The following is a 25523-nucleotide window of genomic DNA, read 5'->3' as shown; positions in this document are numbered from 1 at the left end:
TTCCAAATAGTTGTCTTAGGCTATTACCCTCATTTATTCTCACTTCAGCAAAATTATTTAGGCAGGGTTAATGCCCACTAAACCAGGGCCTAGGTTTTATCTCTGGCTTTTTAGAAAGGTTGTTCTAGAAGTACTTCAGAAGCAGCAACTTAGTCCTCTCTATGTACTTTTGCAAAGCATTACAAGCTTAATTCCTTCCCTAAGTTTAGATCAGGCTTTGCTAGGACCATCTCCTGAAGCTTCTAGACCCTTCTGCCTCCACCTCTCAAATATTGTATGCTAGGGAAGGAAAGGCTACAGCAGCAATGATCAATGTTATCAACCTAGTTTGTTTGTGTCTTTAGGCTTTTCCCGGTTAGGGGTCGCTACAGCGGAACTCCGGTCCGCTAATGATTTGCAGTAGAGTTTTACGTGCTGGCTTGCCGGGCCTAACGCACAACCTTCAACGAAGGAACACCCATTCACGCATGTCACCACATAGAAGACGCTCTAACTGAGAATCGAACGGGCAACGTCTAACTGTGAGGCACCACCACCGCAGTCAATGTTATCAACCTAGTACAGTTGTTTAATTATGCTTATAACAGTAGAAAATCAAATTATGACTGCTGTAATAGCTGCTCCCTTCCTCCATCTCCCTTAGTTTTTTTTTAGTTTGTTCTTTTGCCTGTGTGCGTGTATATGTCTGTCTGTGTTTGTGTGTGTGTGTGTGTGTGTGTATATATATATATATATATATATATATATATATGTATGTGATTTTTTTTATTCCTTGTCATCTCACGGCTCTGCCTCCCTCTGTCAGTTGGCATGAAAGCTCTGAAGGGCTTGGCTCTCAAATCTGTCTTTTTAGACAGCTTCAGCTCAGTTCTGTGCACATGGAAGCTGCTGTGAAGCTTGGGGAGCTGGCCAGCTGTTGTATCCCTTATGGGTTGCAATTCATATAGCTAAGCCTACTGCAGCAGTGATCATTTGAAAATCTACTGTTGTGGTAAATTTACTTAAACAGCTGTACTTTTTTGTTGTACAGAATGCAATAAAACCATAGAATGGAAGCCTAAAGTACGTTCTATGGGTGTTATTTCCCAGAATTTCTCTTGTCGTCTGAGTGCCTGCAAGATGTGTAAGCCGGATGTGATCCCAAGGCGAAGATCTATCTTTGATTCCATTGTATTCTGTGGTGTTTTGTCTTGATGCCACCTAGACAGTTGTAGTTCGTGGCTATGTTCTGAGGTTGAAGTGGATGGATTTGGATCATGCAAGATGTGCAAGCTGTGTACTTGCCATCAAAGTACATCTTTGAGCCATATCCATCGACTTCAGCAATCCCACCTACTGTCCCACGTTCATTTACAGTATCCTTTCCTGCCAAAAGACCTGGAGAAATAGCCCTGTGCTAATTTAGTCATTGGTCCCTAACTATATTTAAGGCAGTCTCATTCTGAAGAGAATAATGAGAATTGTAGTATGTGGATGCTAGGCAGGAGTTTGAGTTTGGGAGAGTTTTACAGGTGTCATTTGAGTGTTGCATACAGCTGACCCTTCCTGAGGTTGAACTGTAAGGATGTTATTCTTAAAGATCTGAGGTTATGATAAGGGTATAGCTTTTGTTTGCTGAGAAAAACATTTTAGTGTTGCTCAGGAATGGTACAAGCTGTGACGTAATGAGCACTGAAGGGAAGTGAATGTTATCACTTAGTAAGTGCTTGGTTTTCTTCTGAAATATTGGTTCAAATCTCTAAGCCATAGTGTAGATGCATTGAGTACTTGATTATTTAGTGGATAGGGTTGCTTATTCTACTTTATTAGTTTTTGGGCAACTGTTTTTAAAACGTTTGCCATAAATTTTTGCCAGTGTTCTGTATGTTAGGAAGACATGACGCTTCCTCTTGCTGTGTTATGCATTGTTGGGTTCAAGTTGTTTCCTTTAATTTATGGTAGTCATCTCTTAAAGTCCTTCAGCACCTTGTTTCCATTCACTCAGCATTTTTCTGTATGTATGCTTTAAGGTACCTGTAAGGACAACATCCAGATCTCCTGTGCTTTCGCGAAGAGATTCGCCATTACAAGGTAGCAGTCAGCCTAGCAATCAAACTGGTCAAAGAAACTCCACAAGGTTAGTAACCAGATACTACTACATTGAATTCATGTAGTTAATGTTGTGAAGTGGGTGCCACAAGTGCTGCTTTTATTTTGAAAGCCAGTTTGCCGTAGTGTAGATGCATTGTAAAATACACACAAACATCCATGCTGAAATTATATAACAGAAATTTGAATTTTCTTTATGCAACTTTTTCAAGTTTGGTTTTAAAACATTGAAAAAGAGAATAAACTCAGTCCTGAAGGTGGTGGTGACTCTCCATTAGAAATTGATAATATTGTCTATACTTTTTTCTTATTTGTTGGAGAAAATTTTTGAGGCTTAAAAAATTTTAAATGTGCAGTCTTTTGTCATTCTTAATATGGATTAATTTGTAATACTGGTAAGGGATTACTATACATCTGCTTCCATCATTTCATTAATTTCTGGTAACCATGCACATTTAAACACCCTTATTGAATTATCACTTGTGACAAAGGCTAATTTAAATTCATATAAAAGTAATTAAACCATATTAACAAGTTCACATTTACAGACATTGTACATCACATGCATTGTTTTATACAGTATAATCACATCAGCATCACATAGATTGTTCAGTTCCTGTCTTCTCTTAAACCTCATTCCTCCTCCAAAACATTTTTGCTTGTGTTCCCATAATTTCTACTTTTTCTATATAATTTACTCCTACCCTTTTCTAAAGATCACACTTCCTGCTTTTTTATTTCTGTTAACAGTATTCACTACTTTATGTAATGGTTGTTTAGATTTTGATTTCCATTTTCTAGTAATTTCTTTTTTACCAGCTGCCTGAATTAAACTTAAGGCCTTACTTATCTGTAGGCAGTTCAGATCCTGATTCCCATCTCAAAAAATCATTCCTTAGTTACACTCATTTACTGTCCCAATATTCCTGACAGAAGACTCTGTAGGGAATTTTTAAAGTCTGCCAAGTCATTACACGAAAACATATGTTCCCCTGGTACCTCTTTCTTCCCCATTACACCTCCAACATTTGCCATCTACCTTAAAAAAAATTATTTGCAGTCTGTTTGGGGTATAAATATTACCTTTTCATTGCCAGTGGTTTTAAATATAACGCAAGTAACAAGGGGGGAAGAAGACATCCCTGCCTGGTTCCTGTGTTCGGAACACCTTCTCAGAGAACCACCCTCCCACTTTGAATTTTACCTTTTATCCGTCATATGTCTTCCTAATTAACCGTATTATTGTATCAGAAAAATGCAAATGTTTTTATTGCCCTACTCATAAAATCCCAGCTTACTCTGTTGAATGCTTTCTCTACATCAAGACCCAACAGCAACATTATTTTCTTGCATTCTGTTTTCGTTTGGCTCATTCTGTTAATGTTGACAGACGTTTGCCTCCCCTCCACAAAACCTCATTGATCCATGTTTATCAAGCTTGGCAGCACCTTTGCCATTCCTTTGGCCATTATAGCCATAATTACCTATTCAGTTTTAAACCATGATTACATGGGCAAACATGAACCTGGATCAGATGGACCTTAACATTATTTAGGTATTAACAGCCAGGATATTAGTGCTTCTCCTCTTTTTAAATACATTTGGTGATCAAGATCTGAAATTTATTTTTATTTCTTCCCTCCTAACTACAAACTTTTGTTTGTGTACCATCTATTCCTGGAGACTTTCCTGCAGATGGGGTTACACATCAACATTTTTATCTCCTCTTCTGTTAATTGTTGAGCCTCATCTACCTCTATCCTTGGCATATTTGTCTTCCATAAATATTTCCATTTTTGCTTTTTCTTGATATCACCACATATCTGCTTTATGCAAACTTTCTTAAAATTTCTGAAATATCCAGTACCTGTACAGGATCTCTGGTTATTTTTCCTTGTTATAGGCTCCCTAAGTTTGGCAGCAACACTTTCTACTTCCTGTTGCCCAAGTTGTTTTGCCAAAAGGTTTTGTGATCTGGAGCTACCAAGAAACCGTTGCTTAACAGTAATCTTTCTAAACTCGTGCATATTATCCAGATACTCCCTTATTTTCTCTTTTGCACTCTGCAATTGCTGCTCCTCTTGTTCTGTCAGATTCCCCTTATTTTGTAATATTCAGCCCCTCTAAGTAATTCATTACTACTTAACCATGTCTGTCTTTATTTTATTTCTACCTTACTTTTAAACTCCACTTTCATTTTATCCCACTGAGTAGCTATAACTTCTGGAGTACTTTCTATCTTTCTTAGTAACTCCCAAATTATTTCAACTACCCAATCTTTAAATTACTCTCTCTCTAACAGCTAGATTGGAAGTGCCAGTGTCTCATCTTTGCTTCATCACCCTGCATTTTTATGTTAGTAATTATTGGTGCATGATCTAAATCAGTTATTGGATGTGTGTCAAAGTTCTCATTTGTGTGTGCATGTTCCTGTGAAGTATAATTTCTGGCTAATTTTGAGTTCCTTCAATTGAAGTCACATCTTTCAAACCAAATATTTTCTTAAATTTCTTCAGAAATCTACCCTCCTCTGTTATATTTTCCCTTCAAGGGCCCCCAGATACATCCTCATTGTTTCAAATGAAATTATAGTCCCACCTGTAAGTAATGCGCTCTGTTGAAAGCTGATTGTTTCTCCCAATTTTTGTAAGCTCCGTAATAGTCTTAGGTTGCATATAAATACACACCAGTGTAATCCTCATCCCTTGCCAGTAGCCCTTAACTATTACTTTCTTTTCCCCCTCTTCTATCACTGTTGAAGCTCCCCTGGTAATTAATAATAAGTAATCCACTTTTCATTTGTCTCTGATTTTCTGCTGAATGTCCATCTTGAAATCCTCTATCAAATTCACACGCTCATTTCTTGCCAGATACGTCTCATTCAGCATTGCTATTTGCATCTGCATTTCTTAATGTGATTTCATTTTTGTTGTCTGTACTTGTGACCATTTACATTCCAGTATAATATGGAAAGTGTTGTCTTTATGATAAGAAGTCATTATTCCTACCTATTGTGTATGGCAGCTTTTTAAAATATCTATTTCTAGCTTGATGCATGCAACCACTAATATTTGGCAGGTTAATTTTTTACACAAACACATTAAACTATGTACATCTTCAAATAATGAAGTATAAACCTTCCTTATAGGAACAGTTGTCCCAAATAGACAGCTAAAAACACAGGACGTAATTAACGTGAAATTGAGGTGTTGTCCATGCTAAGATGCACATTATTGCCTCTTTGTCTACTTAACACTAATTGGTGTCTGTTTTATGTAATGATATATGTAAAAATGTGTGTGCATACATGTGTGTGTGTGTGTGTGTGTGTGTGTGTGTGTGTGTAGATCTTTATTTACCTCCCAGATGTAAAAACAGCTTGCATGCTTTCAGAAAACAATTTTTAGCCTTGAAGAAGTCAGTGTTTTGGCATTTTATTTCCCTATAGTCAGCTTGGCTCCATCTTTTAAAGACAAGATAAAGGAAATGTTTTTTTCATTATATTTAGCATTCTCTTATTTACTCGTTTCCACTTAAAACTTGTTTTTATATTAAGCCAAGGATCTTAATCCAGACATTCACATGTGCAAAAGTAAGAGTAAACATATCAGCTTCATATATATTATGATCTATGTACTTTTCCACCCCATACCACATATTTTATCTCTTTTTACCTTGTAATGCCTATATTTCTTAATACTAAAAAGAAGAAAGAGAAAAAAAGGCATCTGTTTACTTTAGTATCTTTATCACACACAAGAACAACTAAGAATGCTTTAGTATAAAATGTGCAATTTATATTGTGAAAAGTTTCTTAAAAATACTGCCTAGGAACAGAAATTAAGTCCTCTCAACACATTTTCTTACAGCCATATTTCATGTATGTGATTGATGCTTTGCAGTCTCACATTTATTCTCCAATTTCTGTGTTGCTGGTAGTTTTCCTGTTCATCTCCATCTCTGAACTCCAGATTCCAGTTCAAGTCCAAGGTGCTCCCATTTCTTGTAGTCAACTCATGTGCTTTTCTTAGTCTCTAAAGCATTCTCTTTTTGGGACAGTGAAAAGTTTCACTGGCAAATTCTCTCTGTGGACTTTATTATCAGAGTAATGAGATGTAAAGTCCCCTTCAGCTTGTTGGCTCACTTTTTGTTGGCCAAACCTTTGTATTTCCTCCTTAGCCTGTCTTGCATCAAAAATTAACTTTGATTCCCTAGGTAAAATATTCTGAAGACATCTGGATACAGCAGCTTGAATCTCACAACTGTCACTTGACATTGTCTGATTGCTGGAATAAATGTATTTATTTCTCCCTGGTGTATAGTGAATAATCATTTTCCTCAAGACTATACAGTCTCCAGCTTTTAATACTTTGCCCTTCTGCCAAAGTTTTGTCAGGATCAGCGCTTTCTGCTGATAGGATTGCATCTTTGCTAGTAGAGGTATTGGCTGTTTTCTTATGGCCAGGTTTGGAGCATATATTATCTTGATAAGCAACTTTTTAAAATCAAAATATTGTTTGCTCATTCTAGTATTTTCTCTGGACTTTATTTTTAAATGTTTTTTCTCTTTTATTCATGCTATTTTGAGTGATATTTTAACAGGTACTGCTGATTTCTTCAGAGCAAATGTGAGTGTGTAGGGGATGCCGCAGGGACCAAATGAGTGGGCATGTCTAACTGGAATGGTTTGTGGCTGCAGTGGTGCAGAATTAACTAGATAACTAGAGATATTGTAGCAATTGCTTTACTATTCTTCATTGTACAAGTCTAAGGTGTAAATACTGTGTCCTGATCTGCACCAGGAAGCCAGTCAATTGTTTGACTACCTGTTGTATGAGCCTAGGCACAATATTGCAGATTCTGAGACATCAGATGGCTCTGTTTTGTCCAGCAAGGCTTGTTAACAGCAGATTTCCATCTTTAGATCACTGCTGTAGTAGTACATGACTGAATGGGACATATCCTGCCAAGGATGAAACATCTAGCTAGTATATGAAAGCTTTTGAGCTTTTTGTCCACCATGGCTTGTTAACAGCAGATTTCCATCTTTAGATCACTGCTGTAGTAGTACATGACTGAATGGGACATATCCTGCCAAGGATGAAACATCTAGCCAGTATATGAAAGCTTTTGAGCACCTTCCATCGGCATAGTGCATCAGTGGAAGCTCATGGACATGCTTGTATAAAATTAGACATAGTAGAACAAAACTCAGAGCTTTGGCATTAAAGATTTCAGTCAGATTATGTCTTCACTTTGTCTTCAGTGGTTTAGCAGTCGGCCTGTACAGTTTTTTTTTTTTTTTTTTTTTGGATAAGTAAACTACCCTTTGGGGACTTTCCTTGCATTATTTTCTTAGAGAGCTATTTACTGTTACTTATATATATTGGAGAAAAGGAAAGTGTATTTGTGGAAGACAAATCCTTACAAAGATCCTTTGACTCCCTTGATGTTTACCAGTTGCCTAAGGTGCTAACAAAATGTTGTACTCTGGTACTGGATCCTCAGAGGTATCCCCTTCAGCTCCTTAAAAAAAGAGAGAGAGAGATGCCTGAAGTGGCTTTTCTTCACCCTCTCTCCACCAGCCCTTGATGTATGACACTACTGTGGCCCATTTGAAGCACTTGGTAGTGTCGATCTTTTCCTTTTAACCTCTCTAGTACTGTTTCTAAGGATACCACTAAGTGTCATGAGTCTAGGATCACTTCTGGGCCAGACGTGGGCCTGTCAACAAAAAGGAAGAACTGTGCTTAATGATTTCCGAAGTGTCAGATGGCTTTCCTCAGGTGTTGGTAGGGGAGGAAGTGCCAGGCGGTCGTATTTAAGTGCCTTGACTTTGAATACTTCCTAAAAAGAAAGAAAGAGCAAAGCATGATGTCCTTCAAGGATGCATCTGCAGTCCTAACAAATGGGTTGTCCTGGCCTCAGGCAGCCCTTCGGTCGGCCGGATTCCAAAGTCTGTGTCTGGCCTCGGCTGATGTCGCACTTCACCCGACGTCATAGCTGCAGTTCAGCGGGTATAAAGGCATCAGCTGACGCCATTTTCCTCAGTCTTTCTTGCTGCATGGCGCCCGAAGCAGAAGCTGTTTGCAAGTGCCGGTCGGTCAGAACCAGAGATTGCTACTACCGAAGACTTCTAAAAAGCTAAGTACCCCGTTGGGGACTCTTTCTTGCCTCAGCCGATGTCAGAAAAAGTGAATAACTGTTTAACTTGTGGGAAACAAATACCTCATAAAGATTTCCACTCTTACTGCCTACCTTGTTTAGGCCCAGACCACGACGTAGCAGCCTGTCTAGCCTGTGCTTCTTTCAACCGACGGACACTTAGACGTCGGTCGGAATTTGCTGAGGACTTTTTCGGCTCCGCTTTTGCTTACAACATGCCGTCGGAAACTCCGACTTCACAATTAGCTAAAAAGCGCAAGGAAAAGGACCGACACTCGCGGTCCGTGGTTTCGGCCGAAACCGCGGTTAAGTCAACCGCGAGTGTCTCGGTTTCGGCTGAAACCGAGCCCTCGGTTCTTCCTTCGGCCGAAAGCTTGCCTCCCACCGAGGCCTCATCCAGCATGGCTGAATCTGCTACTGAAATTCCACCTGCTCTTACAGGTTCACAGGATTTATCTGATACTATCCCTTTAGATATATCCACTCCTGCACGTGGAGCTGCTAGGCCCCCTGCATCCATGTCGATTAAGGCTTTTGCCAGGGCTAAAGCAGCAAAATCAACCAAGACTGTGCCTATTAAGACCCCCTCTCACAGGCCTAGCTCTAGTACTCAAATGCTTAGTCTAGCAGAGGATCTCATTTCTTTGATCATGGGATCCCAACCGCACCCTGACAGGGCCTCTCACCCACCTCCAGAGAAGAGGCCTAGAGCAGAGCCCCCTGAGCCAGTTCCTTCAGATTACTCTTCTGATGATTCAGAAAATACAAACCCTCCAGAAGGCCCTTATTCTCCTTATGAGGACTCTGATGCAGAAGACTCCATTCCTTCTGCCTCTCCGCCTGAGGAATTTTCTTTTGGGGAAACCTTGCATGCTATGAGGGAACAATTTCAATGGCAGGGCCAGGATTTTTCAGACTCTAGGAAAAGGCTTAGGACCTTTTGCATTTGCCACAGCATAGGCCTTTAGCCATTCCTCCAGTACTTACTGTTGTGGATGATGCATTTAATGATGCTTGTACTGCCCCTGATTCACTTCCTCCGGCCCCTGCTAAGCCCGATAGGTACTACAGGGTTCCGGACACACATTATCATTTGTATAAGGCTCCTTTTGCAGATCCTGAAACTATTTCACAGGGACCCAAGGCTGTAGCAGCTACCTCTGCCAAAAACCCCCTCCCCTCTGAAAGGGAATCTAGGGCCTTAGAGAGATGGGGTAAAAAAGTTTATACTTCTGCTACTCTTTCGGCTAGGGCCTTAAACTGTCAATTCCACATGATTCAGTATCAGGAATTTGTTAGACCAGTTAACTAAAAAACTGTCCTTGCCTGAACCATTAGACAAAAAGTCTCTTCAGGAAATGGTACATAACATACAGCAGGTCAGTAATCATTCCTTAAAATGCGGCTATGATACACTGGAGGCTTCCTTTAGATCAGCTATGACTGGTACAGTGATCAGAAGGCATGCATGGTTAAAAGAGCAGTCCTTACCAGACCATGTAAAATCAAAGCTCCTAGATGCTCCCATGGATAAGCATAATTTGTTTGGCTCACCTGCACAGCAGGTGCTGAAGAAGGTGGAAGAGAAAGCAAAATCTGTCCAGACAGTCAAGGATTTCTTACAGGTCCAGCCTCCAAGGTTTAGTAGGAACTGGCCTTCCAAGAATTGGTCCTTTCCAGACACCACCAGAGCACAGAGAGGCAGGAATAGGCGCCCAAGAGGCAGGGGTCAATCCAGAGGTGCCTACAGGGGACGTCAATGGCAGCCTAACAACCAGCAAAGTACTGCCACAGATCCAGCCACTACCACTTCCACAGGACAATCACAGTGACTTGGCTCTGAGACTGCCTACCAGGGAACAATTAGATGCACCCTTAGGTGGAAAGCTAGCCTTATTTTCAGTAAACTGGCATTACATCACAGGAGACAAATGGATTTTACAGACAATAGACAAAGGTTACAGGTTTCACTTCCATACTCTACCAAGGAAGAGAGGAATGCCAAACCTACCTCCAAATCAAAAGACAAAAGCTCTAGAACAAATAGACAACTTAATAAGGATGAGAGCTATAGAAAAGGTACCGTCTATGGAACAAGGGCAAGGATTTTACTCCAGACTTTTCCTGGTGCCAAGAAAAGAAAACCAATGGAGACCTATTCTAGACCTGTCCACTCTGAACATATATCTCATTGTTCCAAAATTCAAGATGCTGACCCTACAGCAGCTTCTTCCCATGCTGGGCAAGGAGTCTTGGCTGGTAACTCTAGATCTCAAGGAGGCATACCTGCACGTCCCCATACGACCAAATTGCAGAAGATACCTCAGATTTCTTACAGGATCAGAGCATTATCAATTCTCAGCATTGCCCTTTGGCTTATCTACTGCGCCCAGAGTATTCACGAAATGCCTGGCATCAGTAATTGCTCATTGCAGGCTTCAGGGAATTCAAATTTACCCTTACCTGGACGACTGCCTGTTACAAGCGGACAACAAAAACAAATTAGCAAAAGATTTGAAAAAGGTCATTCATCTGCTACAAGCCCTGGGATATACAGTCAATATAAAAAAGTCAAGGCTGATACCATCCCAGAGGATAACTTTCTTGGGTGCAGAACTGGACACATCAAATCAAATGGCATCCCTCACAGCAGAAAAGCAGAAGCACCTTCCTCCCTATTTCATGGCATTAACAACGCAGAACCAGCTAACAGCAAGGAAAGTCCTGCAAGCCCTGGGTTACATGGCATCCTGCATAATATTGATTCCACATGCCAGACTACATATGAGGAAGTTGCAATGGTACCTAAGGAATTTATGGCCTCAGCACAAGCACAGCCTAGAAACCCAAATTCCAATAATTCCATGCCTGAAACAAGAATTCCAATGGTGGGCTCAGGCCTGTCAATTGAACAAAGGACTGCCCTTCCACAGCCCTCAACCAAGCCAGACTATCACCACGGACGCCTCAGACCTCGGTTGGGGGGCACACATGCTGGACAAGTGCATACAAGGCTTATGGACTCAAGACCAGCTGAACCTACACAAATCAAAAGGAGATGCTGGCAGTAAAACTGGCAATTCAGACATTCAGACCGTTTCTTCAACAGGGTCAATTGCTGATAAGGACGGACAACACCACAGTTATGTGGTACATCAACAAACAGGGAGGCACACATTCATACCCTCTATGCCGGATGGCAATGGACCTCTGGAATGTGGCCCTGAGCTTCAACATTCAGCTCCAGGCAATATTTGTACCAGGAAAAGAAAATATACTAGCAGACATCCTAAGCAGAACTACCACGGATGCCCACGAATGGATGCTGCATCCAGACATCTTCAAATCCATTACAAGGAAATGGCGACTACCAGAAATAGACTTATTCGCATCCCCACACAACCACCAATTGAAAAAATTCTGCACAAGGACATACCACCCTCTGGCTTGGAAGGTGGACTCCCTATCTTTCAGTTGGGAAAACCTGACAGCATATGCATTCCCACCTCTTCCTTTGATGCACAAGGTGCTATTGAAGAGCAAAGAAGACCGCCCAAGGATCATCCTGATAGCTCCAGACTGGCCGAGGCAGCATTGGTACCCATTACTGAGGAGTATGTCTCGGGAACAAATATGGCCTCTGCCCCTAGTTCCCTTACTGCTAACACAGAACAACTTCAAAACCCTGCATCCAAACTTGAAAACGTTGCAGCTAGCTGCCTGGAACATTGCATAAGACAAAATAACCCAGATTTATCTCAAAGGGTTAAAGACATTATCTTGGAGGCTCGCAGACCCTCAACAAGGAAAACTTATTCAGCAAAATGGAAAAGATATCTCATTTGGAGTGCAGCTAAAGGAGAAGATGTGTCACTGGTAAACATAGCTAACATCCTGGAATACTTGGCAGAACTTTTCCACAATGGCCTGTCCTATTCTTCCATTAAGATTCATGCATCAGCTATTTCAGCAGAATACAACATGGACCCTCCAGTCTTCTCTCATCCTCTACTCAGGCAGTTTCTGAGAGGAATTAAAAATGTAAAGCCACCAAGGAAGCCACCATTGCCCGCATGGGACTTGAACTTTGTGCTGGAAAAGTTGACACTCCCTCCTTTTGAACCAGCAGCAACAGCAGAATTACAGTATTTATCATGGAAAACTGCTTTCCTGCTTTTGCAATCACTTCAGCAAGAAGGGTTTCTGAATTACAGGCATTAATGGCAGTACAGCCCTTCCTTATCTTCCATCAAGATAGTGTCCATGAGAACTAATCCTACTTTTATGCCAAAGGTGGTCTCCAGGGTATCTCTAAACCAAGCTATCCACCTACCTACATTCTTCCCCAACCCACAGAACAGGGGAGAAAGATTATTACATACCTTGGATGTACATAGGCAATTGCGCTACTACCTGGACAGAACCAAGAGCAATAGAAAAACTGACCAGCTACTGGTAGCATATGCAACAGGAATGGAAGGAAAAGCAATTTCAAAACAGACAATCTCAAAGAGGATAGGAAATTGCATTAGATTTTGTTACTCTTACCATGGAAAGACAACTCCAGAAAATATCAGACCTCACTCCACAAGGGCTACAGCCACTACTACAGCTTTTTTACGAGGAGTGGCTACCAAAGACATTTTAGAGGCTGCTACTTGGAGCTCCGTGCATACATTTGCCAAGCATTATAATCTACCCTTATACTCCAGATCCCGAGCAGGTTTTGCCACTGCTGTTTTGCAAGGGATCTTAACTACACCATAATCTAATTATTACCTCCTCTCCCAGTTTGGCTATGGTATTCTACCCATTTGTTAGGACTGCAGATGCATCCTTGAAGGACATAGTACAGTTTTGTACCTACCATAAATGTAGATGTCCGAGAGGTATGCATCTGCAGTCAGGATTACCCACCTTCCTTCCCCTCTGTGGTACTCCTAGGGTATTTGCCCATCTTGTAGCTAGCTGGGGGAATCTATTATGGTGTATTTGTTTGTATATATGTATATACTTGTTTATTTCTATTTGCTCTCTATTGTTTGGAAACATTTGCATTTATCCAAATTTAGCCTTCCTAGAGGGCACCTGGCATCTGGGGCAAGAAACACTGAGGAAAATGGCGTCGGCTGATGCCTTTATACCCGCTGAACTGCAGCTATGACGTCGGGTGAAGTGCGACATCAGCCGAGGCCAGACCCAGACTTTGGAATCCGGCCGACCGAAGGGCTGCCTGAGGCCAGGACAACCCATTTGTTAGGACTGCAGATGCATACCTCTCGGACATCTACATTTATGGTAGGTACAAAACTGTACTTTTTAATCCTCCAACTAAATGTTAAGAGTTTGAGAAGAATAGTATTCTTTTGTTAAAGGTCTTTCAAATGCCTTTCAGCCCTTGCAGTCTGCTTCCCCTGCTTCTTCCCATCTAGAAAGTAGGTTTCTGTCTTCTGAAGTAACTCAGTTTGACATCGAAGAGACTTTTATGGACTCTGCCCCCAGGTGTCTTCCCGTATTCTTTAGAGTGAAGAGTTGGAAAAAAAAAACATTTCTTCAGATTCTCCAGTAGAAAAAAATTCATTTTCAGACATAATTAGTAGAACAAAGGACTACTTCTAGTAGTAAGAGATTTCTGAAACCCAGTAAAGATATTAGTCTCCCGTGGTAGAAACCCCTATGTTTTTGTCCACCCCTCCTATAATATGTGCTTTGAAGATGCCTTTAATGTAGCATTTACTTAACCTGATATTCAGCCCCCTGCACCTAAAAAGTTTGATGAGCTGTATAAAGTGCCACAGACCTATAAATTCCTTTTTCACAACCCATTGACTGATCCATCTGTGATTTGCTTAACCAAGGATGCTAGTTCTAAACATCTTATTCCTAGTTATGCTGTGCCTTCTGATGAGGATGGACGAGAATTTGACAGGTTTTTGAAGAAAGTTTATATTTCCTTTACCCTTTCTTTTAGGACGGTCAGATTGACATGGCAAAATGTTTTGTAGCATCCTTTGCTGACATCAACAAAGTACTTGCAGATTTACCGTCACCATTACACAACATTAAATCCTCCCTTATCAGTACAATCTCTTCTTATTCTTGTCACTAAGCATTCTATAAATTGATAATGTGATGCTGCTGATGCAGTATCCTGTGAAGCTGGAATGTGATCAGTTATGTGCAGATATGCATAGTTTAAACTTAAGCCTATGACTGAGGATGTTGAGTCACAAATTCTAAATAGGTTAATAGGTAGGTACTAGGCGATTGGCCCTAGGGCCTATACAAGCCTAGCCAAAAATGTACCCTGGCTTTCACCACTCAAGAAAATTATTTTCCTGTGCCCCTGTCAAGCAGAACCACAGAAGTTATCCCCGGGGTGAATTTCCTATTACCCATCCAATCATCAAGATTTTTCTTGGAGTGCTAATGAGGAGCTCTGTTTGACATAGATAGGTAGTCTGTTCCAGAGTATGGGAAGTCTCTGGGACAGGAATCTATCCCTCCAGCATGTTCTGTTTATTGTGGTGACAAGGTTTAGGTCCCTAGAGTGTGTAGCTTGGAGGGATTGGGATTTCTTTAAGTGGAGCATGTCCAACAGCTCTGGGTTTGACATAGCTTTGTATGTTATGCAGAGATCGCCTCTGAGTAGAAGATATGTGACGGAGTAAAGCTGGAGTTTTTTGAGACGGTCTGCGTAAGGCATCTGTTTGAGGCCAGTAATCCTCTTTGTGAGGTATTTTTGCAGCCTTTCCAGTTGTAGATGTCTTGTAAGGTACATAGCAAAAGGGGCGTTGTACTCTATAATGGGTCTAATGAGTGATGAGTAGAGGTGAACAATGACCTCTTTTTTTCTGGATGAGAAACCTTTTGTGATGAGGTGTGCCACGTAGAAGGATTTTCTGACCACTTTGGCAATGTGATTATCAAAGGAGAGACTACTGTCCACCTGTGTTCCAAGGTCTCTTATCACACTTTCGGTGTTAGATATGACACATATGCCTATGTGGTAGTTCATGGGTACAGAATTTTTACCAAAGGGGATGACAATGCACTTTTTGGCATTGAGCTCGAGACCATGTCTTTGACACCAGGCATCTGTCGCAGTGAGGCCCTTTTGTAGGATGTCCACATCGTTAGGAGTATCAATTATGGCTCCTAGTTTGCAGTCATCTGCGAATTTAGTTAGCCAAAGACCTTCTGTGTTAGCCTGTACTTAAGAGAAGTAGATACCAAACAGGAGAGGACCCAGGACTGAACCCTGTGGTACTCCACTTGTCACTGGTCTGAAGTCTGATTTGGAGGCTGCTACTTTCACAGTGTGGGTTCTTTCAGTAAACCAGTTGGCAACCCATCTTGTAACATAGGGATTTATACCTAGTTTAGTGAGTTTATCTATAATTCCAGAGTGGGGGATGGTGTTGAATGCCTTGGTGAGATCTAGATAGGCTGTGTGAGCTACCTTACCCTCATCTATGGCTTTGGTGACTTCTTCAAAGAAGTCCGTCAGGTTTAGGAGACATGATCTGCCGTTTACAAACCCAAACTGTGTGGGGTCCAGGGTTTGGAGATCTCCAATGTCTTTGTTTAGGAGTTCCATGAGGATACGCTCCATGGCCTTGCAGACGAGGCTCGTCAGGCTAATGGGGCGGTTGTTCCCGGGCTCCATTGGACAAGGAAGTATACTGTTTGGTACTTTTTCAGTTGAAGCTTTGAAAATATTTGGTGAGAGGAGCAAACTGGGGTCAGACTTTAATTTTCCTTTCCTCCGTTTATCAGGAATAACCCTTCCAGTTCCGGGAACCTTCTAAGGAAAACGTTTTAAACAATCCCACCAAAGTTGGCAAAGCAATAGTACAAGAAACAATGGTGGGGCAATTTAAACAAAAAAAGTGGTGGTTCTGCACAGTTTGACAGTCCAAGAAAAATGCCCGTCTTCTTTTTCTAGCCTCCTTTCTGGCCATCTTTTTATACTTTGTAGGCCAAGTTTCTCTCTTCCCCTCTGAAATCTCATTACAGCAGACTCACTGGTGTTGTAGTGTAGCTAGAACAGATTTAAGTGACAGTGGAACACTCTCCCTCCAAACCTAGATGATGTTCGACTCACAGAAAATCAAGCCCATCTCTTCCCTGTTATTTCTCATATTTTATCTCAGGGAGTCATAGAACTCGAACCATATTCCCACAAAGAAAAATGATTTTATTCAGTAATTTTCCTAGTGCCCACAACTGAGGGAACTTCAAGACCTGCAATGGACCTGTCTTTGTTAAACCTGTATGTAAAAAGGTTCAAAGTTCTCGCCCTCCAGTCTCCTGTTTCCTCTGATTTCCCCTCTGTTTTTTATAATGATTCTATATCTAAAAGACACCTGTTATTACATACCCCTTCGCAGAAACTTCAGATGGCATTTAAGTTTTTCTGTTTGTGGCTCTTATTTTCAATTCATGTCTCTACTCTTTGGTCTTTTCATGACTCCAGAAATATTTATTGTCTGGTACCAGTAGCTGCTTTTTGCACACTGGAAAGCATTCATATTTTTCCATATTTAGAAGATTGCCTTCTTTTTGCAGACTCTCTTCAAAGCTGTCAACAATCTTTGCTATTTGACAAGAATCTAGTTCAAAACATTGATATTCATTGTTCCCACTACTGCAGTAGCGTTTAGGCTATATGGATTGCTTCATTGCCGGGGAAATAACTGTACAGCTACACAATACTCTGGCTCCCACCCACACCATCATTCTGATTGCTGATTGCCTTGCCCCATGAGGAAAATCAGTTGTCAGTGAAGATTTCTTCAGTACTTTCTTGCTGCCACATGAAGCTGCTCAGAGGCTTCACAGCAGCAGCAGTTGGCTAAAAGCTTTGTTTCTGGCAGACAAGTCCCTTTTGGAGAACCCTTGCTCACAGAACTTGTTGACCTGTTAAGAAAATTCTATTTAAATTTAGTTTCTGACTAAAAGATAAAGAAACACAGTATTTTATTGATATCGGAAGTTTCCTTTTAAGGACTGCTGTTAGCCCCAGTTAGCTATAAAAAAAAAACACACTGGGGAAATATAAGGACTGCTTCTGTAAGCTTTGTTTTGTGACTAAAAGTTTAACTTTGGGATGGGCAGGAATGTGTTTTATTAGTGTAGTGCTTTTCACCTCTTGACAACCTCTACCTGCTATTTTTTTTTTCTTTCACTGTACTTTCAACTTTAAAAGGAAGACTAACAGGGAATTTGTGTGCTGCTTGTGCTTCTGCTTTGTGAAGGGGCTGTAATAGTAAGTGTGAGTATAAGTGTAGACACACTGTGACAACTTACTTTATGACTGACTCGTTCCAGTCATGCTTTCCACTTTTGGCATCTACTCCTCAGCTACATACTCTGTTCTTGGAGGTGCCACTCCCGCTGTCCCTAGAAAGGGTAAAGTACTTGACAAGGAACCATTGCTGGTGTTGTGGACTCGATTTATGCCTCAGACAATAATGGGTGAACCTGTAGTGCTGTTGGTTGTTTCTCATAGCTGTCAGTCAACTCTCTGGCTTCCTGTGCTGTAGTCCTGTTGGCTACTATGAACTGGGGATCAGTTACGTGTTCTCTGACTATTTCCATGTCCAATCCCAGTCGCAGGATAATCATCTTGTATAGAGGTGGGAGATACTCTGGGAGGTTTTTTACAGGATAGCCACAGCAAGAGACCATTAGACCGAGTCAGATCTCCCTTCTACATGTCTTCTTCCACAGAGTCAGATCTCCCTCCTACATGTCTTCTTCCACAGGAACTCCTGTAAAAGAAAACAAAAGATTAAACATTGTTTAAAACAAGAAGTGATAGTGGATAAAGATGATTTCCTTGCCTTAGCTGGTTATGTATTAAAGACTGAATCCCAGTGTCCAGAAGCCATCACAGATGGGCATCCCCTGTAAATAAATCCCTGAGGAAACAGGGTCTGATTATTCTGATGATGGCCAAGAATGGGGTAGCTTCTACTAAAGTTTCATACATCCAGTCCTCAGATTAAGAGGAAAATATTAATTCTTAACCTTCTGTAGAGGAATTTTCTTTTAATCAGACCATAGCCAGGATGAGTGAAATATTTTTGTGAGAAGAAATGGATGCTCTTCCTGAAATGAGGCCCCTCCTATACAGATAGCCTTGGAGGATGTGTTAAATGCTGTCTGTAATTATCCTGATACCCAGCAGTCAGTCCCTAAAAAGGCAGATAAAATGTATAAAGTACCTTAGACTAATAAATGTGTTTTCTCTCAAATTAGATCATATCCAGCAGCTGTATGTACTGCTTTGCCTGCTGGCAATATATTGATCTGAGCTAATCCTTCAAGTGATAAAGAAGGTAATATGTTGGAGTGCCTAGGTAAGACAATGTTCAGTCCTCAGGCATACATGAGGAAGCTCATGCTTTGTTATATGAACAGTCTGAGGGAATTTTCCACCACACTTCTTACAAAAAGTAGCTACTTTTTGATTCCCATTGTTTTTGTCTTGTCACACGTTTCCAAACATGCTGTGAAGAGTGTGTATGATGGTCCAGATACTGTCTGGAGCTGCTGCTACTGTGTTGAGAGGATATGTCTGGGTACATCACCTAAAGGTCTTTACAGAGTGGATCTACTCACTTAAGATGGGAAGCTTGAAGCACCCCAGTCTCAACTTAGACTGACTGCCTGCATGATTCAGTTCTGATACCTTTTAGGAACTTAATTTCTTGATTTTATTTTTTTATTTTTTTTAGTTTAGTAGTATTTTTGTATAGCATGTGGGCACAGGTTTGAAAGTGGATGTGGTGATACACGGTTGCTGGGCATTGTAAGGATTAGACGTCGGGGAATCCTTTGTTAGAGATGCTATACAATCTATGAAATAAAAGTTGAATTGCATTGTGGTTTCAAGTGCTGAGTTATTGGAAGAGGGGTTAGGTTGAATTTACGGGATACAAGATTTCTTTAATGGATGTCTAGAATTTTTTTTAGGATTGTGTTTATTATTCCGAAAGTTATTACAGTATAGTTTTTTGTCTTCATTAACTTGCTTTTTTAGTAAGACTGCAAAGCATTCTGAAGTTTTCAATATACTGTGGTGTTTTATATTTTGGCCTTTCTTTCCATGCTTTTTCTGTATCCTGCATTAGCATTGTACTCCCTTTGGATAGCCAAACTGCAGCAGGTAGTAAAGGACACAAGAAAACCTGCTACTAGAAAATCTGTAGTGGTAAGTGGAAGCAGTGGTGCCTAGCGAATAATCAGCGGTCTGTCAGATGTTTTATACAAATGGTGCTCAAATATTTGTGTGAGTTACTATTCTCTGCCTCTCTTATTCCTTTATAATGGTTCACTTTTCAGCTGTTTTACCACACCTGCTCATGGAGCCTCCTCTTTCCTCTCTGTGGTAAAGCAGTTTCAGAAAAGAGTCTTACACCTGAAACCTCCTCATTAACAAGTTGCTCCTCCTTGGGATTCCAACTTTGAGCTGGAAAAGTTGACAGTCTCCTTTTGAACTTGCTCATCAGGGTGATTTAAGGTTCTTGACTTGGAAAACTGAACTCATCATTACTCTGACATCTGCAAGAAGAGTGTCTGAGATACTGTCTCTCAAGGTGAGTGAACCTTATCTCATATTCCACAGAAATGAGATCATATAGAGAACACATTCTTCTTTTATGCCCAAAGTGGTTTCAGGGTTTTACTATGAATCAAGCCATCCCAGTTTTCTACCCAAAACCTAAAAATCAGGAAGAAATGATACTGCATACTCTGGACATGCATAGGCAGCTGTGGTACTAGCTTGAAAATACAAAGTCCTTTACAAAAAAATCAGCTGTTTATTTCTTATCATGGGACAAAAAAATGTACATTCTGTGTCTAATTTTCTGGTGGTGGTTCCCTGCTATTTCTTTTTGTTATTCCCACGTTGGCATATCCATTTCAGGCAATGTCAAGGCACATTCTGCTAGAGCCTTGGCTTCCTCACTTTCATAATGGAAAGGGGTGAGGACACTGGAAGCACTCTAGAGGCAGCTACATAGTCATCCCTACATACTTTTCAATGGATTGCAAAAAAGACTCCTTTTCTAGGTACAGAGCAAGCTTTGCTAGGACCATTCTCTAGGGACTCCTGGATCCTTATCCTTCCTCCACCCAGGTTGGGTAAGTTTTAGTAATCAATCTCTGTAGCCTAAAGGCTACTGCAGCATTGGGAATGATGAACATAGGACAATTGTGTAAGCTGCACTTAGCATAACAGTAGATATTCGAATTCCTCACTGCTCAACAGCTGCACCCACTCTCCATCCTCATCCTCTCTTGTGTAGTTATAGTTGTGATGTAAATTAGGCTTTTTTCTACTTTTTCTACTACTTTGTTACTTTTCCTTCAGAATTTAGACCTAGAAAGAAGAGACTAAAAAATGCAGTTTGGCTATCCAAAGGGAGTACAATGCTAATGCAGGATACAGAGAAAGCATGGAAAGAAAGGCCAAAATATAAAATACCACAGTATCTTGAAAACTTCAGAATGCTTTGCAGTCTTACTAAAAAGCAAGTTATACAGAGATAGATATTTAGATAGATAGAGTTAGAGATGCTATACAATCTATGAAATAAAAGTTGAATTGCATTGTGGTTTCAAGTGCCGAGTTATTGGAAGAGGGGTTAGGTTGAATTTATGGTAGGGATACAAGATTTCTTTACTGGATGTCCAGAATTTTTTTAGGATTGCATTTATTATTCTGAAAGTTATTACAGTATAGTTTTTTGTCTTCATTAACTTTCAGAATAATAAACACAATTCTAAAACAATTCTGGACATCCAGTAAAGAAATCTTGTATCCCTACCATAAATTCAACCTAACCCCTCTTCCAATAATTCGACACTTGAAACCACAATGCAATTCAACTTTTATTTCATAGATTGTATAGCATCTCTAACAAAGGATTCCCCAACATCTAATCATTACAATGCCCAGCAACCGTGTATCACCACATCCACTTTCACTTTCAAACCTGTGCTAAAAAAAAAAAATGCTGCAGGCTGAGCAAATGAGCTAGAAACTTGAAACATATACTTTAATAAACTGTTAAAACCAACTATGCATAAGCACTTTAGTCTTCCACGATAGAAAACCTCTTTGGATAACACACTTTAATATTCACATCAGTTAAATAGCCGATCAAACTCCCATCATGTGATAAACACACCCCCTTTCTACACCAATCACAGTTCACTATAATACTGCTGCTTTATACACTTAAAGCGACCGTCATCTTTTTAATTATCTTTCTTGAGCTTTTAGTTTTAAAATACATGAAATGGAAAGGATGTCATTAAGCCCCAGCCAGTAACTTGTTCTCAGCCGGAGCTGCCAATAAAGTTCACGTTTCTCCAGATATAATTTCCACGGTCTCCCTCTCTGATCCCAATTAGTTTTCTCCAAAACTGAAAACTTAAAATTGTGTGTTGGATAGTGTTTAAATAATGCATTTGTTTTTTTTTTTTCTTTTTTTTTTTTAATAGTGTTCATACTCTTTCTCTCTCAATCACCTGTCTTCCCTGTTTAGAATCCCATACATGAATCACATAAGGCCACATACACTACACACGTAGTGTTAGTTATAATTTCCAAACAGCTTACTGTCATTCACATTAATGTCAACAGAATCCATTGTCATCACATATTTACAGTATTTACGTGTGCCACATTTTCTCATGCCAATACATTTCTTTAATTTTTCTCTTTCTTTCTCTAGTATTGCTTTCAAATTGAATGCTCTCTTACGTACTGTTTGTGTTTTTTCTCCTAACTTCCCCGCTATTTCCTTGCTTTCCAACACTAACAATTTTTTTTTTTTCAAGAATATTTTTTATACACTTTGTGTCCATGGTAGTAAATGAATTCTTGTCGTAGTCATTCTCCTTCTGTTTAGCTGGACCAACATTATAGTCCATACAAGTCGGTAATACTTATGATTGGTTAAGCAATAATTCATCTTGTTCACTGTTGATGTTCATTGATCACCTCTGTTATAATCTCCTCCACAAAGGCTATTGGATAACCTCTACTCTCAAACATGTCTTTCAATTTCATGCACTCATCCACAAGTTCTTCCTCGTCTGTTGTCATCCTTGCTGCCAGCACAAATTGGCCTTTTACCATAGATATTTTTTGAGGCAGAGGATATCCGCTGGAAAAATGTAGAAAATTGAGTATGTGCTCTTCCTATAAATCCTTGATGTAAACCTTTGTTGTTTAATGTCCTTCTCCATGCAGACATCTAAATAGCCAATTCATGTTTCATTCACTTCACTCATGAATTTCAAAAATCCGGTGCTTTTGATTAATAAAATCCAAAAATGCAGGCACTTTATTGATATTTTCATCCCATAGGATAAAAATGTCGTCCAAAACTTGGGTGTAAAATTTACAGCCACTAAAATACTGAGATTGAAATAATATCTTCTTTTCCCACTGGGTCATCACAGTATTAGCAAACAGCCTACCATATGCCACCCCCATTGCTACTACCCCTTTTCTCTGTAGGTATAATTTCCCATTAAACTAATATACAACTGTTTAAAACCAGATATACATATGCGCTTTCGTCTTCCACGATAGAAAACTTCTTTGGATAAAACAGCTTAATATTCACTTCAATTAAACAGCAGATCAAACTCCATCATATGGTAAACACACACCCTTTATACACCAATCACAGGTCGCTATAATACTGCCACTTTACACACTTAAAGCAACTGTCATCTTTTTTTACCAGAAAAGTCGCAGAACACAGAGTTTAATAGTTACTACACTTTAAACATTTAGCATTTTAAATTTTACACTTTCGACATGAATATGTTATATATAATAATTTTAATGTTTTCCATTTATTGGGCTTTGTTTTTTAAATGTTTTCTTAGTATTATTTCTTATTTTGCAACTACAATTTTTGTTGAATTTTTGTAATGCCTGGCACCTTTAAGGCTTTTTAAGGAATGCAGGAAGTTGCTGCATTGTTTCTGTGGAAGTTCCTGCTTTAATGGAACGCAAGTGCTCAAACTATTAAACACTCTGTGTGCTGTGACTTTTCGGAGTATGCTGGGTCATGTTGTTTTTGGTTACAAGTGCGGCGCCCGAAGCAGAAGCATTTCGCAAGTGCCGGTCAGCTGACTACTGAAATATTCTACATTTGTAATGTCACAGCCTGATCTTTTCCTAGAGCCTGAAATGGCTTGGGCTTCTAATGGCTCACAGCCTAACCTCACTATGCTATTAGAAGTTATCAAGCAACTAAAGGAGCAGGTAAACAGCTATATTGGCACTTGTAATAGACCGAGCATTACATCGTGCCCTGTTAACAGTAATAACACCACCATTAATGGAAGTTTTTCTGCTAGACTGTCTAGACCTTTAAGTTTTGCTGAAGCAGTTAATTTTAAAGGACCAGATGCGCACACAAACACACACACACACACACACACACACACATTGGTTAGAACGGAGGCTGGTTTGAATGGTCCTGATTGTGGTGTTGTCTGTGTGAACAATCTCAGCCTCCAGGATTTATTTTTGGCTAAGCATTAATTTGGGGAAATTTAATGACAACATGAATGAAGCCCATTTTGAAGAATCTGTGAGTGACTGTCATCCTTCTTTACGAGACATGATCAAAACCTTTGAAATGCTCTCTATAAAGTACAAAGCACTTCAAGTGGACAATTTATCTCTCAATTATTGAGCGCAAAATAAGTGTGTCCTGAAGGGCCTTCGAATGTACAAATACCCCAATGGGGTGGTTGAAGGCTCATTATTCTACCATGAGTTGCTGGAACTGTTTAATAGTACCCGCCATAGAATTAATTGAGATTGATTCATGACAGCATCAGCCAAATTAATAAACTGGAGGAACAAATGTACAATTTAGATGGGCAGGTTAAGTCCGACTTATTGATGATGATCTTCGTGTTTCACTGTTGCAGTCATTGCATTTGGGTAATCTGCTGGCAGATGTCCTTCAAGGATGCATCTGCAGTCCTTACAAATGGGTTGTCCTGTCATCAGGCAGCCCTTCGGTCGGCCGGATTCCAAAGTCTGGGTCTGGCCTCGGCTGGTGTCGCACTTCACCCGACGTCATCTCTGCTGGTCTTCGGGTATAAAGGCATTAGCCGACGCCATTTTCCCCAGTCTTTCTTGCCACGTGGCGCCCGAAGCAGAAGCTGTTCGCAAGTGCCGGTCGGTCAGATCCAGAGATTACTACTACCGAATACTACTTCGAAGACTTCTAAAAGCTAAGTACCCCGTTGGGGACTCTTTCTTGCCTCAGCCGATGTCAGAAAAAGTGAATAACTGTTTAACTTGTGGGAAACAAATACCTCATAAAGATTTCCACTCTTACTGCTTACCTTGTTTAGGCCCAGACCACGACGTAGCAGCCTGTTTAGCCTGTGCTTCCTTCAACCGACGAACGCTTAGGCGTCGGTCGGAGTTTGCTGAACAGTTTTTCGGCTCAGATTTTGCGTACATTATGCCGTCGGATCCTCCGACTTCTCAAATTGTTAAGAAACGCAAAGAAAAAGACCAGCACTCGCGGTCCGCGGTTTCGGCCGAAACCACGGTTAAGCAAACCGCGAGTGTCTCGGTTTCGGCCGAAACCGAGCAAACGGGTCAATCTTCAGCCGAATCCATGACTACTACCGAGGCCCCTGCTACCCAAGTTGAATCGGCCTCTGAAATTTTGCCAACTAATGTGGTTTCTCTAGAATTATCGGACACCATCCCTTTGGATGTCTCTACCCCAGCACGTGGTGCTGCTAGGCCTCCTGCAACCATGTCTGTAAAGGCCTTTGCCAGGGCTAAAGCAGCCAAAACTGCCAAGTCTGTGCCTGTTAAGCCCCCCTCTCACAGGCCCAGTTCCAGTTCCCAAATGCTTACTCTGGCAGAGGATCTCATCTCTTTAATAAGGGGATCCCAATCTCACCCAGACAGGGCCTCTCAACCTCCAGAAAAGAGACCTAGAGCAGAGCCCCCTGAGCCAGTGTCCTCAGATGACTCTTCCGATGATTCAGACAATACAGACCATCCAGAGGCTCCTTTTTCTACTTATGAAGATTCCGATGCTGAAGAATCTATACCTTCTGCCTCTCCACCAGAGGAATTTTCCTTTGGGGAAACCTTACATGCCATGAGAGAGCAATTCCAATGGCAGGGACAAGATTTCTCAGATTCAAGAAAAAGGCTTAGGACCTTTCTTCACTTACCGCAACATAGG

The 25523-nt window shown here is 40.6% G+C and overlaps 1 protein-coding gene across 1 annotated transcript in view; it reads left to right on the top strand.

The window, feature by feature from the left end:
* The window catches only part of MAP4K4 (mitogen-activated protein kinase kinase kinase kinase 4), a 3343981-nt gene that overhangs the window by 1769986 nt on the left and 1548472 nt on the right, over positions 1–25523 (top strand). The window contains exon 19 of the mRNA XM_044071965.1: positions 2010–2116. Coding sequence (XP_043927900.1) covers positions 2010–2116 — 107 coding nt within the window. The remainder of the gene's footprint in view (positions 1–2009; positions 2117–25523) is intronic.

Source organism: Protopterus annectens, chromosome 5.part0 (assembly GCF_019279795.1).
Source record: "Protopterus annectens isolate FY-2018-M chromosome 5.part0, PAN1.0, whole genome shotgun sequence".
Lineage (NCBI taxonomy): Eukaryota > Metazoa > Chordata > Ceratodontiformes > Protopteridae > Protopterus > Protopterus annectens.
The sequence above is the reverse complement of the archived record's forward strand: the minus strand, read 5'-3'. Positions and strand labels throughout refer to the sequence as shown.